Genomic DNA, 15,907 nt, shown 5'->3' with positions numbered 1-15,907 from the left:
TGTTTGTTACAGCTTTTACTTTGTTTCCTCCTACGTCTTCCGACCCCGTTTCCTCCTACGTCATGCTACATGCGTCCACACCACACAATTCAGCGAAAAACTATCCCGTCTGGACACCTACTACTGGCGGTAATCACGCTGCTCCGCACATAAACACACACACACACACACACAGCTCCACTAGGTACAGCCAGGGTTCAGCATTGGCTCTATCTTGGGTCCTGTTCTTCTAAGTGCTCGTTAAGACGTGTCAGATGACCAAAACAGCATGTGTGCCTATGTTGCACCAAACCTGAGTTCCACTAGGTACAGCCAGGGTTCAGCATCAGCTTTATCTTGGGTACCACTCTCCTAAGTGCTCATCAAGACGAGTCGGATGACCAAAACAGAGTGTTCCAATGATGCAACAAACCTGAGTTCCACTAGGTACTGCCAGGGTTCAGCATCAGCTCTATCTTGGATACTGCTCTCCCAAGTGCTCATCATGACGAGTCGGATGTCCAAAACAGCTTGTGTTTATGTTGCATCAAACCTGAGTTCCATTAGGTACTGCCAGGGTTCAGCATCAGCTCTATTTACTGCTTTCCCAAATGCTCCCCAAGTAACAATTTGTGGTTCTATAGTAGTCGATAGAACGTTTCCCAAATACCACCTAAGGTCCTATAAAAGACCAAAGAAGATTGTATAAAGCCGAAATGGCGCATCTTATGTGCCATTCAGTGATATAGTAGACCTGTAGTCAGTGTCAGTCGTGACGTTTTAGGTCTATAAAAGTGATGTGATGATCACTTTTGTGCTAATTTGTTGTCAGTAACGCCATTATAGTGTTAATTTATACTATAGTGGCATTGGAGATTCCATTATAGTGCTTGTTTTATACTATAGTAGTATTTGAAATTGTATTATAGTGCTTTTTTATACTATTGTAGAATTCATAGTTCCTTTACTACGAAATTTGCTATCAAGTTTTCCATCAACTGTTGTGAGTTGTTTTGTTGTGTGTTTACTTCACAAAAACGGTACTAAGTAAAATTGTGATAAGTAAAGACTTTATATTAATATGCGCCATTTCGATGTCGAATAATTCGATCCTTAGTGCAAAAAGTATATGGGACGGAAGTTTTACCGTTAGAATAGTATTAGTTTAATGAGGAATTTTAAATGCCCCCTCGATTTATTTATGTTTTTAATAAAATAATTTAATAAAATATTATGATATTCACCATAGTTACTACTATACAGCCAAGAAGTAAATCCGACGCTTTTATAGGCTAACTATAGAACTTACGACGAAATATTCACCGCCATCATGATTAAAATTAGGGTTCCAAAAGAATTTTGCTGTGACCCAGTTACACCTACAAACTCTTTAGAAAGATATAGGATTTTTTTTTAATTTAGATGTAGTCATTACTGTTGTTTCCTTTTTCAGTGTGATTGGTAAAAAAAAAAAAAAAAAAAATGTGGTAATAATGGATGTCGATAAATATCTAAACCGTCACGATTTTATGCTTGTATTAAATCATTGATGATAAATCTCACCTACAATCACTAATATCACTGGGGTCTTTTTTATCAATTCATTAAAATATAAAAATATTTTGTACGGAACCACATTATGTGGCCTAGGCCTGAACTTATATAAGCAAGATATAAATATAAGTAGCCATTACAGATCAAATTTATCATTTACAAGTAGTCGTTTTCTACCTTTATGTATCTAACTCGGTTTATATCATCAAGACGAGTCAGATTACCAAAACAGCGTGCGCCTATGCTGCACCAAACCTGAGTTCCACTATGTACTGCCAGGGTTCAGCATCCGCTTTATCTTGGGTACTGCTCTCCCAAATGCTCATCAAGACAAGTCGAATGACCTAAACAGCGTGTGCCTATGCTGCACCAAACCTGAGTTCCATTAAGTACTGCCGGGGTTCAGCATTGGCTCCATCTTGGATACTGCTCTCCCTAGTGCTCATCAAGACGAGTCGGATGACCAAAACAGCGTGTGTCTATGTTGCACCAAACCCGAGCTCCACTAGGTACTGCCAGGATTCAGCATCACCTCTATCTTGGGTACTACTCTCCTAAGTGCACATCAAGATGACCAAAACATAATGTGCCTTTGTTGCACCAAACCTGAGTTCCACTAGGAACTGCCAGGGTTCTGGGTCATTTTGTTGAACTGCACGCCAACGTTGCAATTTTATTGGCGTGCAGGCGGCGTGTAGTTCCCATACAAGTTGCAGTCGTGTGTCGGCCCTAAGTCACTGAAGTTTGTATTAATATGCTTATCTTTATAATTTTAGCAGTTCCAAGCAATAGTAACACTAAAGGCGCCATTCATTAATTACGTAAGACAATTTTTGCCAGTTTTTCACCCCCTCCCAGCCCTATGTAAGAAATAATAAGAATAGGCTGACCCCCTCCTTCTCCCACCCTCCTATATTACCATTAATTACATAAGAATTTAAAGAAAAAAAAAATTGAGTACCTACACGTTTGGTGTTTTAATATTTATAAAAAAAAAAAAAAAAAATTACGAAAGTGATATTTGTACCTGTACCTTTGTACAGGTACAACAAATATCACATTCGTAATTTTTTTTTGTACTTGAGCTCGTTTAAGCTAACTCTGCACCGTGTTTGATAGCATAGAGTGTGGAAGTATTATTATTATGTATTTTATACGTCATCATTTCAAAGAAATTAAAAAAAAAACTATGAAACCCCCTCCCACCCTCTTGTAAGAAAAAATAAGATATGTTTGACCCCCCTCCGCCCCAAAATCGTCTTACGTAATAAATTAATGGCGCCAAAACTGTTTCTCGAACTGAAAATACCCGATTTAAGTTTGCTAACACAACATGACTGATCAGTTCATCAGCGTCAGGGAACACGAGTAAATTGACCTCCACAGCAAGATTGTTCTAGTAGGTATTCACAAATTGGGAATCAAACCAAGCGAAGCGAGGTGCGTCTGAATCCAAAATTTTAACCCACTTTTGTATTCATCGTTGTTAATGGCGTAAGCGCCATCCCCATCTTGTCTTCTTGAGCTTACTGTGGGGCTTAGTCAATTTGTACAATGTCCAATATTTATTTATTTATTTACTACTAACGCCATCTGTTAGAGAAATTAATAATTAACATTAGCACGAATGTTAATTCATTATTTTGCCAACAGATGGCGCTAGTAGTAATACAAAGTGTTATTACTTTATTTTATTTTTTTAGGTTTATAAAATGATATTTTTATGTTTTGATAACACTAGACATGAATTTAAATGACTATGTTAAATTTCAAACCTAACAGTGCAGTAGCTTTTCCGTAAAGTGTACCACAAGAACGCATAGATCGTCGAATAGTAATAGGGCTCGCTTCGCTCGCCCTAATAAACCATGGCAGGGTTGGATACATAATAATGTCGGTATTTAACTAAACATAAGACAAACTCTTTATTTCATTTACCTACGCGAGCGGAGCTGCGGGCCCGTCTAGTTGACCGAAGCGAAGCGAAGGTCTACGTTTTGACTCGGGCGTTTTGCTTTCGTATGTCCGGATGTTCTTCTCTACAGGTCGCAATTCTGAACCGATTTTCGTGAAATTTTGGAACCGAATTCTATGAACCGATAATTTTTTTTGTCGAGCCGGTTTTTGAATATTTTTCAAAATGGAAAAGTTGTGATAGCTCGCGCTTATACAAATAGTCGTATCGGTATCATAAGAGTGTATTCTTTTTGACACATGTTTACAGATTAAATGTCAAAAAATTCAGAAAATTTATTTCGCTGGTTTTGGAGGTATTAAGATATTTAGTTTTGTATGTCCGGATGTTCTCCTCTACAGGTCGCAATTCTTAACCGATTCTCGTGAAATTTTGTAACCGAATTCTATGAACCGATAAAATTTTATTGTCGAGCCGGTTTTTGAAAATTTTTCAAAATGGAAAAGTTGTGATAGCTCGCGATTATACAAATAGTCGTATCGGTATCATAAGAGTGTATTCTTTTTGAGACATGTTTACATAGTAAATGGCAAAAAATGCAGAAAAAATTTATTGCTGGTTTAGACGGTATTTAGATATTTAGTTTTTACTCGAGAATGAGTATCCGAATTTCGTCAGCTTAGCTAAGAACTATATCATGGCGCATTTTGCAAACATTCGCTTATTTTGTTTGCACACAGAAAGTCTCGGTTCGATCCCCAGTAAGACATAACTTTTTGTATTTTTTTTCACTTAAACTTCGTTTTTTTTTATTAAATTAAAAATTTTGTATTGTTGATTGATCAAACCGCTGTGTGGCGCTGTCATCGTGCACGGTCCCAATAAGCTATGCTCGCGAGGTCTACAGCTCACAGAGCCACTAGTTTATTTATAAACGATAACAATCTTCCTTTCATGTTACCTAATAAACTTTTTTCATTTCACTTTTTATCTATTCTTTAATTTTATTTCAAACGATGATGTACAGTTATTTCGTGTTACCGATCTTACAATATTGAGGATTTATTGAAGAAAAAGAGCTGGACTTTATCTTGGCGTAAAACATATCAGACTGTTGTAGATTTGTTTAGTGGTGTCAAGGCGACGCCACCAGGATCCGCCGGCTCATGCGTCAGTCGCGGGCGCCGGTCGCTCGGCAGCAGGCGCAACAGCAGCGCAGAACCTGCAAGTCGAATAAGTATCACAAAATTATTATGATTTCTAATTATTCGGAGCTGTAATAGCAGATGCTACTTGCACGTAGTTCAGGGGCTTTAAAGAGGCTCACTGGCGAAGACGGCGGAGAAGAGCAGCAGGCCGAGCCGGCAGTGGCGCCCGAGCAGGTAGTTGGCGAGCTGGATGGTGAAGAAGCCGCACAGCCGCCCGCCCGTTATCGTCAGCCCCACCGCTAGGCTCCTGAAACGTTTATTCGATTTTACAATCTAAGCATGCATTTTTGGCAGTTTGCTGCTTAACCGAGTGAAAACCGGTTACGCGCATTTGGCCATCCAGATAGTTTAAATATGTAGGTACTAGGCAGGGACACATTTTCGGGGTTAATCTCTGATTCAAATAGTTAAAGATTACAAAAATTAAAATCGTTTGCGCCGTAGCGAACGAAACGCTGCTGTCTCTCTATTACTCTTTCATATTCGTGCGATAGAGAGTGAGAGGCGTTTCGTTCGCTACGGCGCAAAATATTGTCAATCCTGATTGTTATCCTGGCTAGGCCCCCATCAGGAGTATTAAAGGAAAAGGTGTTTAACGATTTCGGAACGGTTGAGTTCGCTAGAACGGAGACAACTCTTATCTTCCATATGTTTAAGAGTTTGGGGCTACCTCAAGTGCGTGGGGAAGAGTGAGACGGCGATGGCGGTGTAGGGCCCGACGACGATGATGCCGACGACGAGGCCGGCGTAGAGCGCGACGCCGACGGCCGCCGGCGGTCCCGCCGCCGCCAGCGCACCGCTCGAGCCGCACACCAGGACCAACCCCATCACCGAGTTGAGCCGCCCGTAGCGCCCCACCGCCTGCACAGTGCATGGTGCACGTAACAACATTTTACCTGAGGGTCACGAAACGCACGCGCTGAGTGTCAGGAGCGTACACGTTTGATGCTGATGCCACAAATTTATATCGATCGTCGAGCGTGCACGCTCATGACACTCGAAGTGTGCGTTCCGTGGCCGGGGCTAATGCGTACTAATGTAATAACTTTAAAAATAATATAAATGGATGTAAAAGGCACTAAGTATATAGTTACCAGACTGAGCACACCGTTAGCGATCAACTGCAGACTGCACGCCGCCAGCAGTATCAGCAGCGCCGACACGTTAATGGAGCAGGAGACACCACTCGCGGCGGGCTGTCAATTATAACAAGGCAATCGTCAAAGCATTTTTCTGTTGGCTGCTGTAGAGATGACTGTGTGTATCATTTCGCAGGTTTTTAAAAATTCACCTCGGCGAGTGCTCTTGTCTCGGCGTGCAAGCTTCTCTCGATGATGGCGCAGAGCGTCATATCGGAGCCCTCGCCCGTCTGTAGCAACTTCGTCAACTGGTTCGATATCTTCGGCAGCCAAATTAGAAAAGCTCCGACACTAAAAAAGTAACTCTTCAATCTCAATAGGCTTATAAGTATATCAATTTATTAGGGCTATGATCTGTTACCATCTGTAATTTTGTTAATGTCTAATATAGTGCTAAAGCTATCATCGCCCCAAGAACTCTAATTAACACTTTACAATGTAACGATCAGATTACGAAATGAAATGTGTAACGTACAACTGCATGCCGATGAAGAGCAGCGTGCAGATGGCGGTGTACTGGCGCAGCGGCGCGCGGAACAGCGCCGTGAACCGCCCGCGCCCCGCCGCCGCACCCGCCCCTGCCTCCGCCTCTGCCTCCGCCTCTGCCATCGACATCGTCTTCTCCTGGGAATCTAGAAAGAGCCCCTGCACCTGCAACCAAAGAGTGTTTGGTTGATAGTTTGTTTCGAGTCAGCGAGGGAGGATAGATAGCATATAGCGGTTTGGTCTAGTCTAGGAGTCTGCCTTGTATCAACTGCCCAAGCGTACTTCAAAGGACGCACCTGAAACTTCTCGTCCACTTTATTTATTTTATGAATTAATTCCATAATTTTCATGGCACCATCCTCGTCGCCTTTGGTGAGTACGAACTTAGGACTCTCTTGGACGAAGAGCCATATTCCCAGCCCGGCGACGATGGCCGGTAGCGAGTACGCCAACATGAGCGTCCGCCACGAGTTCCAGTAGATGCCCAGGGCCGGGACGTAGTATGAGAACGTCAGGGGTACGATGGGGATTGCTAAACCTGAAAATATCATAACCAATAAGAAAAGGAAACGAGTTTAAGATTAGCAGGTAATTTATGTATTCTGACTTGACTGATTCTATAACTCCGCCGTGGCCGGTCCCAAGCCCGGATGAGAAAGGAGGAGGGTGAGCAGAGAGGTGATATTAACTGCTGGAAATTCACCAACGCCGAGTCTCGGGCGGCGTGCACCAAACCCGATCCGGCCTTGCCGGCGGCTTCAGTGGCCGAGAGGACCTAAATATCCTCTGAAAGACTGATGCGGAAAGGATGGGGATACTACCGTAATGGGTGTCATTCTGAATCCCTAACAACGTTTGTCCTAAAGTCACTTGCCCTAACTGGTTTGTCCTAATGGGCACATGCCCTAACGATCAATTGTCATAACGATTATTTTCCATAATGTAATGGTTAGCCTAAGACTCATTTGCCCTAAGCATTTGTACCATAACTATCAAGATCCCTAATGTTTTTTACCATATTCTTCGAAATCCCTAACAATGTTTAGCATAAAATAACATGTTCTAACTGTTTTGACCTAATGGCTATTACCCTAATGATCAATCGTCATAACAGTTACTTTTCCTATTGATCAATTATCATAACAATTACTTTCCATAATGAATGGTAACGAACTGTTGCCACAAAAGTGGGTTAGGTTAGGTTAGAACCGTGACCCTCGCAAAAACGAACTGCTGCCACAAAAGTGGGTTAGGTTAGGTTAGAACTGCGACCATTGTAAAAACGAAATGTTGCCACAAAAGTGGATTAGGTTAGGTTAGAACTGTGATCCTCGCAAAAACGAACTGCTGTCACAAAAGTGGGTTAGGTTAGGTTAGAACTGCGACCATTGTAAAAACGAAACGCAATAGGGAAATCAAAATTAGGGCATACGAGTGTTAGGTCAAGCAACGATAGGCTAAGTGAAATTAGGTAACATGATGGTTAGGATATATAATTTTTAGGCCTAACAATAATTAGGCAAAAAAATAATTATGCTACATAACATTAGGATAAATACTCAATATGGAAAGTGTCATTAGGGAAAAAGATATTAGGACAAAAAAAATCGCCCATTCGATAATAGGGAAACCAAAATTAGGGAATACGCGCGTTAGGACATCTGATCATTATGACAAACAATATTAGGGAATGCAAAGATAGGAGAAAAGATTTTAGGGATTCAGATATAGATCCTACCGTAATCACTATTCCCAAGAAAACTGCTATGGGTAAAGTCACTAAAAGTAAGGATTTCTCGGCCGATCCGGCTGACGCCCGGCGCCAGTCTGGTTCCGGGTCAACTGGTGTTAAATCTGCTACCGGCCGTAAGTTAGCGTCGCAGCAGGCGACTTACAGGAAACATGCTACTGTTGCGCCGAGTTCTTCAATGAAGGATAATATTGGACAAGCCCAAAACAAACAAAAACCCTGCTATCTCACAATTGCCACCTGGAACGTTAGGGGACTATCGAAACCGGGAACAACTGAAACGGTTGAGAGGGAAATGGATAAATACAAGATAGACTTATTGGGCATAAGCGAGACGCACATTAAAGAAACGGGCCATTATACGACTTCTGCAGGAAAGATGGCCATAGTGTCGGGCAACTTGCGGAAAAGTCACAGTGGAGTGGCAGCACTGATATCGAGACATCTGGTAGATAAGGTGCTGGGGTATGACTGCATAAATGAAAAAATTCTGAAAGTAAAAATTGGAGCACACCCGCACCCTGTAAACCTGATAGTTGTGTATGCATAGGTGCATCGAGCGAGGAGGAAATCACAGAGTTCTATGGTGTACTGGAACAAACGCTACGAGGCATACCCAAGAAAGAACCGGTAATAACACTCGGAGATTTTAACGCCAAGATAGAAGATGGCGATAACCATCTGAGGAACACGGTCGGCAAATTTGGACTGGGCACCAGAAACGAGCGAGGTGAGATGCTCTTGGACTTCTGTGCGGAGAACCAGTTGACGGTAATGAACACTTGGTTTCAACAACACCCGAGACGCCTTTATACCTGGACATCACCGAACGGATTGTACAGAAACCAGATCGATTTTACATTGATAAGCCAAAGATGGAGATCTTCAATCTGTGCTACAAAAACGCGACCGGGAGCGGACTGTGGCAGCGTTCATCAGCTTTTGGCAGCCAAATTCAGGGTGCGCCTAAAATCGGCGAAAAGGGAGATACTAAACAAACCGATTCGTCTGAACACCCCAGCTCTGGAAATGTACAAAGAACGCATTAGCAGTAGGCTTGCTGACGCATGGCAGGACCCTCTAGACCAGCGGTCGGCAACCCGCGCGAACTTCTCACTTGCGGCCCGCGAGCCTCCCCGGCTACTTTGTATGTAATATTGACAAATGACAATGTCTGATAAAGTCACAAATATTAACAAAGTGCGGCCCGCGTCCACGACGTTAACTGCTATGTGGCCCTTGGCTGCTAAAAGGTTGCCGACCGCTGCTCTAGACGCACCAGAGTCCACCTGGGCTAGCTTAAAAAGCGCAATGCTGGAGGTGGCTAAACAAGCCAAATCCAAAAGCTCTGCGGGAAAGATAGAGAGGTCTTTATAGACGGAATTTGTGCCGACATTGAAAAATGCTCTGAAACGGGTCACTCCCGCGACATAGTAGTAGTAGTAGTAGTAGTAGTAAACTCTTTATTGTACAAAAAGACATATTAATAACATACAATTAGTAAGAAGTACAAAGGCGAACTTATCCCTTTGAGGGATCTCTTCCAGTTAACCTTTGAGTAGATGAGAGGAGAAAGTGAAAAGAGGGTGACAAATGCAGCAAAATGTACAACAAGGTACCAGAAAGATAAAGGATATAACTACATACAAAATTTATAGGATAAACATACATATATTACACAAAAAGGAATGGGGGAAAATACACTAAAAATTGGAAAGAATTAGAACGATATAAAGCAACTATACAATAGAAATATAGACAAATTAATCAGTCAGATCAGATAACCATAGTTTCTTTAACCTCTCCTTGAACGACGCAACCGATTGTGCCTGCCTGAGCGAAACAGGCAGCTCATTCCACAGCTTCACTGGACGCACTGCGAAGGACTTGTTGTATCCTCGAGATTTGTGAGGAGGGATGGCAAGTGATAAATTCGCGCTCGAACGCAGACGGTGGCCACTGCCTTCAACCAGAAATTGAAATTTTTGAGAGAGGTATAAAGGAGAAGAAGGTGTAAAAAGAACATTAAAGAGAAGAGAAAGAGTGTGAAGATCTCTACGGCGGCGGATTGGAAGCCAATTGAGTTTTTGACGGTAGTAAGACACATGATCGTACTTCCGTAGGCCGAAAATGAATCTTATACAGACATTCTGTAAGCGCTCTAACTTGTTCAGGAGTTCTTCTGTCATGTCCAGATTCACAGCGTCGCCGTAGTCGAGTAAAGGCAGTAACAGGGACCGAGCCAGCATGGCTTTGGTATCAAGTGGAAGAAAGCTTTTTGCTCAATTCAGTGACATGAGGCGCCCAGGAAAGTGTCTGATCCATGGTGACCCCTAGATTTTTAACAGTGGGTGAGAAAGGAATTGGTATACCATCAAAGAGAATTCTAGGTGCCACCTGCTCAGACAGTATGGAGATGTAATGTGGACTTCCCAAAACGATCGCTTGCGACTTCATGGCGTCGACTTTTAAACCGATAGAAGGGCAGCCCACAAACAGACGGACGGACGGACATATTTCAGAAAGTTAAGATCCTGACCAACGAGTTTAAACCTAAACACTGGACTATATTAGAGAGCAACAATGGAACACCTTTGATGGACTAGATGACAATTCTGGAAAGGTGGAGAGGATACTGTCAGCAGTTAATATACTGTGATAATAACACCTTATGCGAAGAAGAAGACTGTTTGGACTACACAGAAAGGGAACCCGATATCCTCCTGCACGAAGTAGAGTCTGCCATTCGGAAACTGAAGCATAAAGCATGCGGCAGTGACGGAGTTACCACGCAAATGATTCAGAACCTAGGAGGAGTATATTCACACAATCTGCCGGAAGGCCGGAAGACTGGACAGAATCATCTGTGGCGCCCCTGCACAAGAAAGGATCTACCCGCAAGTGTGAAAACTATCACACCATTTCGCTCATTTCGCATGCCAGCAAAATTCTCCTACACATCCTGAACAAAAGACGGGAATCCTTTATAGCGAGACAGATTCCCCAAGAACAGGCAGGTTTTGCGAGAGGAAGAGGGACACGGGAGCAAATCCTCAACATTAGGCTGGTGATAGAGAAGTGTAGGGAACATAACATCAGTGCCGCTATGTGCTTCATAGACTATGCAAAGGCCTTCGACTGCATCGGCTGGAAGAAAATGTTCGAGGTGATGAGCGAAATGGGTGTGCCAGATCACCTAACCTTTCTGGTCCAAAACCGCAGTGGTAGATCCAGGGTGAGGATAGGGGAGTGTGTGTCTCAACCTTTCCAAACGGAACGCGGGGTGCGTCAAGGATGTATCCTGTCACCGCAATAGTTCAACCTAATCGGTGGACATATCATGCGTAGGGTTTTCGAGAACCGCATTGGCGGCTACCTCCTGAATAATCTGCGGTTTGCTGATAACACCACAATCATAGCCTCGACAGAAGCTGAACTCGCCGATATGGGTCAAACAGATCACTGTGTTATGTCTTTCCTGTAGACATACACAAGAGTTAAGGGCTATAAAGGTTAATTTTCTTATTTAACCCTTATCCACGTGAAAAGGTCCTCCTTTTATTTAGAGAACTATGATAAAATCATTACTTACATGCCCACAAGCTGTTAACTATTGCCCACAGGAGAGAAAACTAGGGTGTTATCGCGAACAGTACATTTTTCTCTCCTGTGGGCAATAGTTAATAGCTTGTGGGCATGTAAGCAATGATTTTATCATGGTTCTCTAAATAAAAGGAGGACCTTTTCACGTGGATAAGGGTTAAATAAGAAAATTAACCTTTATAGCCCTTAACTCTTGTGTATGTCTACAGGAAAGACATAACACAGTGATCTGTTTGACCCATATACTGGACCGGATTGATCGCATCAGCGCAGAATATGGTCTTCTGATCAATCGAAGTAAAACCAAACTGATGTTTGTCAAACGGAGCGGCCATCCACAGAGAACCAACGAGCTACGTGACCTCGATACAGTACACAAGTTTGTATACCTAGGATCACAAATTAGCGATGACGGGGACTGTGATCAGGAGATAGTCAGACGAGGTCAGATGGCAAAAGCAGCAGTGAAGCGACTTGAGAAGATCTGGAGGAACCGAGGAATTAACCGCAAAACAAAGATAAAGCTCATGCATACCCTTATCTTCTCAATCTTCCTGTATGCTTCCGAGACTTGGACATTGAAAGCCCGGGCACTTAGAAGGATAGACGCGTTCGAGATGTGGTGCTGGCGCAGAATGCTGAAATATCTTGGACTGAACGCCGCACAAACGAGTCTATTTTAGAGGAGCTCAATATCACCACAAGGCTATCCACCATCTGTACCCAAAGAGTCCTCGAATTCTTCGGCCACACAGTCAGACGCGGCACGGACACGCTAGAAAGGCGCATTATTACCGGGAGTGTCGACGGACGAAGGAGTAGAGGGCGTGCACCCAGTAGATGGTCAGATGTGGTCCAAAAAGACTTCGCTCCAGGCAACGATGCAGATGGCCGAAGATCGAGAGGCCTGGAGAGCAATAGTAGGAAGAATAACCCATAGAAGTCACGTCCCTCAGACATGAGGTCTCGACCACGAAGAAGAAGATGTATTCTGATCACAGCAGGGCTCGGTAGGGTATTTTTTAAAACCCCAAAATAGCCCAATATTTTCAATTACATGACGTACTAGGACTGAATCATGAATTTAGTCCTACCTACGTATTTAGTTAACAGTATTATTAGATTGTCCCATTCAAAATGAAATAATAAACCAAAGAACGAAAAAGAACGTAATAATACCGGTATTTTTGTATGGAGAAAATACTGGTTTCCGACCCCTGAATCACAGTATAGGTATCTACTGAGAAATCTCTGCGCAAGCATACAAGAGCAAACTAGGGGTCGTTAGCCTTATCAGTTACTGATGTACATGACATTAGTAGTGTAGCGCCGAAGTAGGTAGTGCAATACGCTTACCTGCCATGACGCCCTGCGAGCACAGCATGACGGTGGCGACGGCGAGCAGCGCTCGGTCGCGGCTCGCGCGCGGCACGCTCTCGCTCAGCAGCGTCATCACCAGCGGATACACTCCCGACCCTCTGAAATTTACACGCAAATTATAGTAAGTATGTATTGAATTCTTTTGGCACGAGTTTAATAATTTAAGAGAGTACTTACAGAAAGGTGCTAGTGCACTGCAGCAGCAGTAACAGTGGCCAGGAGGGCGCGAGGCTGGCGGCCGCGTTGGTCAGCGCCGCGCCGCCCAGCGTGCCCAGCAGCGCGCGGCGCCGCCCGCGCCGGTCTCCCAGCCAGCCCCACACCACCGACCCCACTACGCCCGCTGGCAAATAACGCAATCACTTCTTATTTATTCTTCACCAGCCACAGACTAACATTTATTCAGTTAGGTAAAAATTTGACATATATTTTGGTTTCTATTGATCCAATATAAGTTTTTCCGTATGACCAATATCCCTTGGAAGACGATATGGTTATTAATGGTTGAAAATCTTTAATATTGACAAGGAATTTTGTGGAATTGTACATCGGTTTTATTACAGTAGGTAGGATATGGAGTGAGTATATAGGCTCACCTAGGGCGGGCGCGGCGAGCATGGCGGCCTGGTGCTGGGGCGCGGCGCGCAGCTCGCAGGCGCCGGCCGGCACGAGGATGGCGCCGCCGTAGCACACGCACGCGTACGCCAGCGCCGCCGCGCTGCTCAGCCCCACGCACCGGTACTGGTAAGCGCCAACACCTGTACATTGTCATTTAACACTATTCAATTATGGGTGTTCCAAAAGCAAACAAGCGTACTGACCCGAATGCCAAGAGGAAGTGACAATTGGATCAAACATCTTTTTGGATTATAATACTAGCCAATATAAAACGTTTGCTAAGTAAGTAAGTTAAAGTTCCTAAGGGGTCATCCATTAATTACATCACACGTTTATGGGGGGGGGGGGGGTCAAGAAAATGTGACATGTTGTGACTGGGGGGAGAGGGGAGTCTCAAACTTTGTGATGTCACTTTAACTTATTTAAATTATTTAATTCGCTGTACAGTTAAATAACAAATTTTTGGAACGATGATCATTTTTATTCGTTTAATTTTCTTTCCTAATCAGTTTTGGGTTATAAAATTACTAATATTTCTTTTTTCGAAAATATTTTGATAAAACATTAATAATAGGTGCAACCTACTTGATTCGATTTGCCGAATTCGTTGAAAAAATGTGACGGCACACCAGGGGGGAGGGGTTAGCCCAAATGGGACCAAGTGTGTCAATGAGGGGGGGAGGGGTCAAAAAACCTTGAAATTCATGTGACGTAATTAATGGATGACCCCTATTATAATAATAATAATAACATTTGACAAAGTAAAATCATGCCAAATGATAATTTGACCACATAAATTATATGCGAAGTGTAACTTTGCTAAAGATTCCTTTGGGAAATGAAACTACTGCGATAAGTTTGTTGGGAAGTGAAATTTGGCGAAAGGTATTTGGTCCAGAAGGAAGTACACCGGTTGAAAGTATATAGGTATATACAGTAGGTGCAGTGTGTTAATTGTGTTACTTTAGGACCTCGTCCAACCCTACTCACCAGTGCTATCGAGTGCTTCTTCGAAAGGTACTTTAAGGATTTTGTCGTGACCCGTCATATTGACTTCAAGGATTCAATCAGTTAAAACAGCTTCACGCCGCTTTCATACTTAAGTTATTATTTTTTACATTGTTGTTGTCAAACTCCTGATGTGTTCTGATATATCAATGAATGACTATGAAATGCGAATACTATCAACAGGAGCTTAGGCCGGGCGTGTGTTTTGTATTATTATTTCATTCGATCATCAAACGCTCTTTACACGGATAAGTAAATTTATTACAGATTACCGTATCGGCTTGATATGCCGCGGTATCTGGGGGATTAAAGGCGCCTGCTTACTATACGTGTGTTTTGTACCTATATATTTATTATGTATACTGTCGGCAGTTAGGGCTTGTGCAGAACGTACGCACGAGAGGTTCGATAGGGGGAGGGGGGTCACGAAAAAATCACGATAGATCACGTTGGGGAGGGGGGGTATAAGGAAACCTCACGTGTATTTTTCTACAGTGAACGAAACTAAGAAAAAAAACCTACCACATGAGTATAGTAGTATACCCTATAATGGACACGGAACCAGTAATGGGACAAAAAAACACAATTCCTCTAAAATAAGTATATAAAAGTAGTTTATAAACACTGGATATATTTTTATCACAAATAAGAGTCCTAGAGCTGATTATGTTTGAATTTTTATTAAATTCGGTTATTTTATAAGAAATGTGCGTCAACCCAAAAGTTGTCGTGCCACTGAAAAAAAACATCACTAAAAATTCTTAACAACTTCGCTAAGAGAGGTGAGTTAATTTATTAAATTTTAATTAATTCATTCTTGATGTAAACTAGAATGTGTTTTGTTAATTGCATTTACCATGAGATAAGGTATACAACACACTATGTTGTGACTCCACAGATGTAAAAAAATAGTGGTATTTGGCCCAATCCCATTATAGGAGCTGTAAAACTGCATACCTCCTATGATGGGACAATTGACATAATGATGCTTGCCATGCCATAATTTCATGTTTTAAACAATTCAGAAGTAAAATGTAGTTACGAAATATGTCAACCAGGAGGTATTCTCGGACTTAGGATAAATTAATATCGTTTTTCCAAACTTTTATTTAACTTGCCTTGTTAGTTAGTGTGGGTCAAATCTTGGTAGCTGAATTTGACCCACTTTTCGATTTCCGATTCAGTTGAAATTTTGTGTAAGTACGTAATTAAGTATGCAAATCGGATGATAATGCAATATTATGATAACATGGACTTGATCTGATGATGG

At 42.5% G+C, this 15,907-nt stretch overlaps 1 protein-coding gene across 1 annotated transcript; it reads right to left on the bottom strand.

The window, feature by feature from the left end:
* Positions 1-4,373: 4,373 nt before the first annotated feature.
* LOC134800103 (synaptic vesicle glycoprotein 2C-like) lies at positions 4,374-14,717 on the bottom strand. Its single transcript, XM_063772581.1, has 11 exons — positions 14,620-14,717; positions 13,608-13,769; positions 13,192-13,354; positions 12,991-13,112; positions 6,578-6,819; positions 6,271-6,446; positions 5,948-6,086; positions 5,751-5,852; positions 5,327-5,517; positions 4,776-4,903; positions 4,374-4,670 (listed from the first exon to the last, which is right to left on the bottom strand). Exons 1-11 carry the CDS (start codon positions 14,675-14,677, stop codon positions 4,555-4,557), a joined length of 1,599 nt encoding a protein of 532 aa, XP_063628651.1. The 5' UTR covers positions 14,678-14,717; the 3' UTR covers positions 4,374-4,554.
* Between the last annotated feature and the right edge of the window lie 1,190 nt (positions 14,718-15,907).

The sequence above is a fragment of the Cydia splendana genome, chromosome 2 (assembly GCF_910591565.1).
Source record: "Cydia splendana chromosome 2, ilCydSple1.2, whole genome shotgun sequence".
Classification (NCBI taxonomy): Eukaryota; Metazoa; Arthropoda; class Insecta; order Lepidoptera; family Tortricidae; genus Cydia; species Cydia splendana.
The sequence above is the reverse complement of the archived record's forward strand: the minus strand, read 5'-3'. Positions and strand labels throughout refer to the sequence as shown.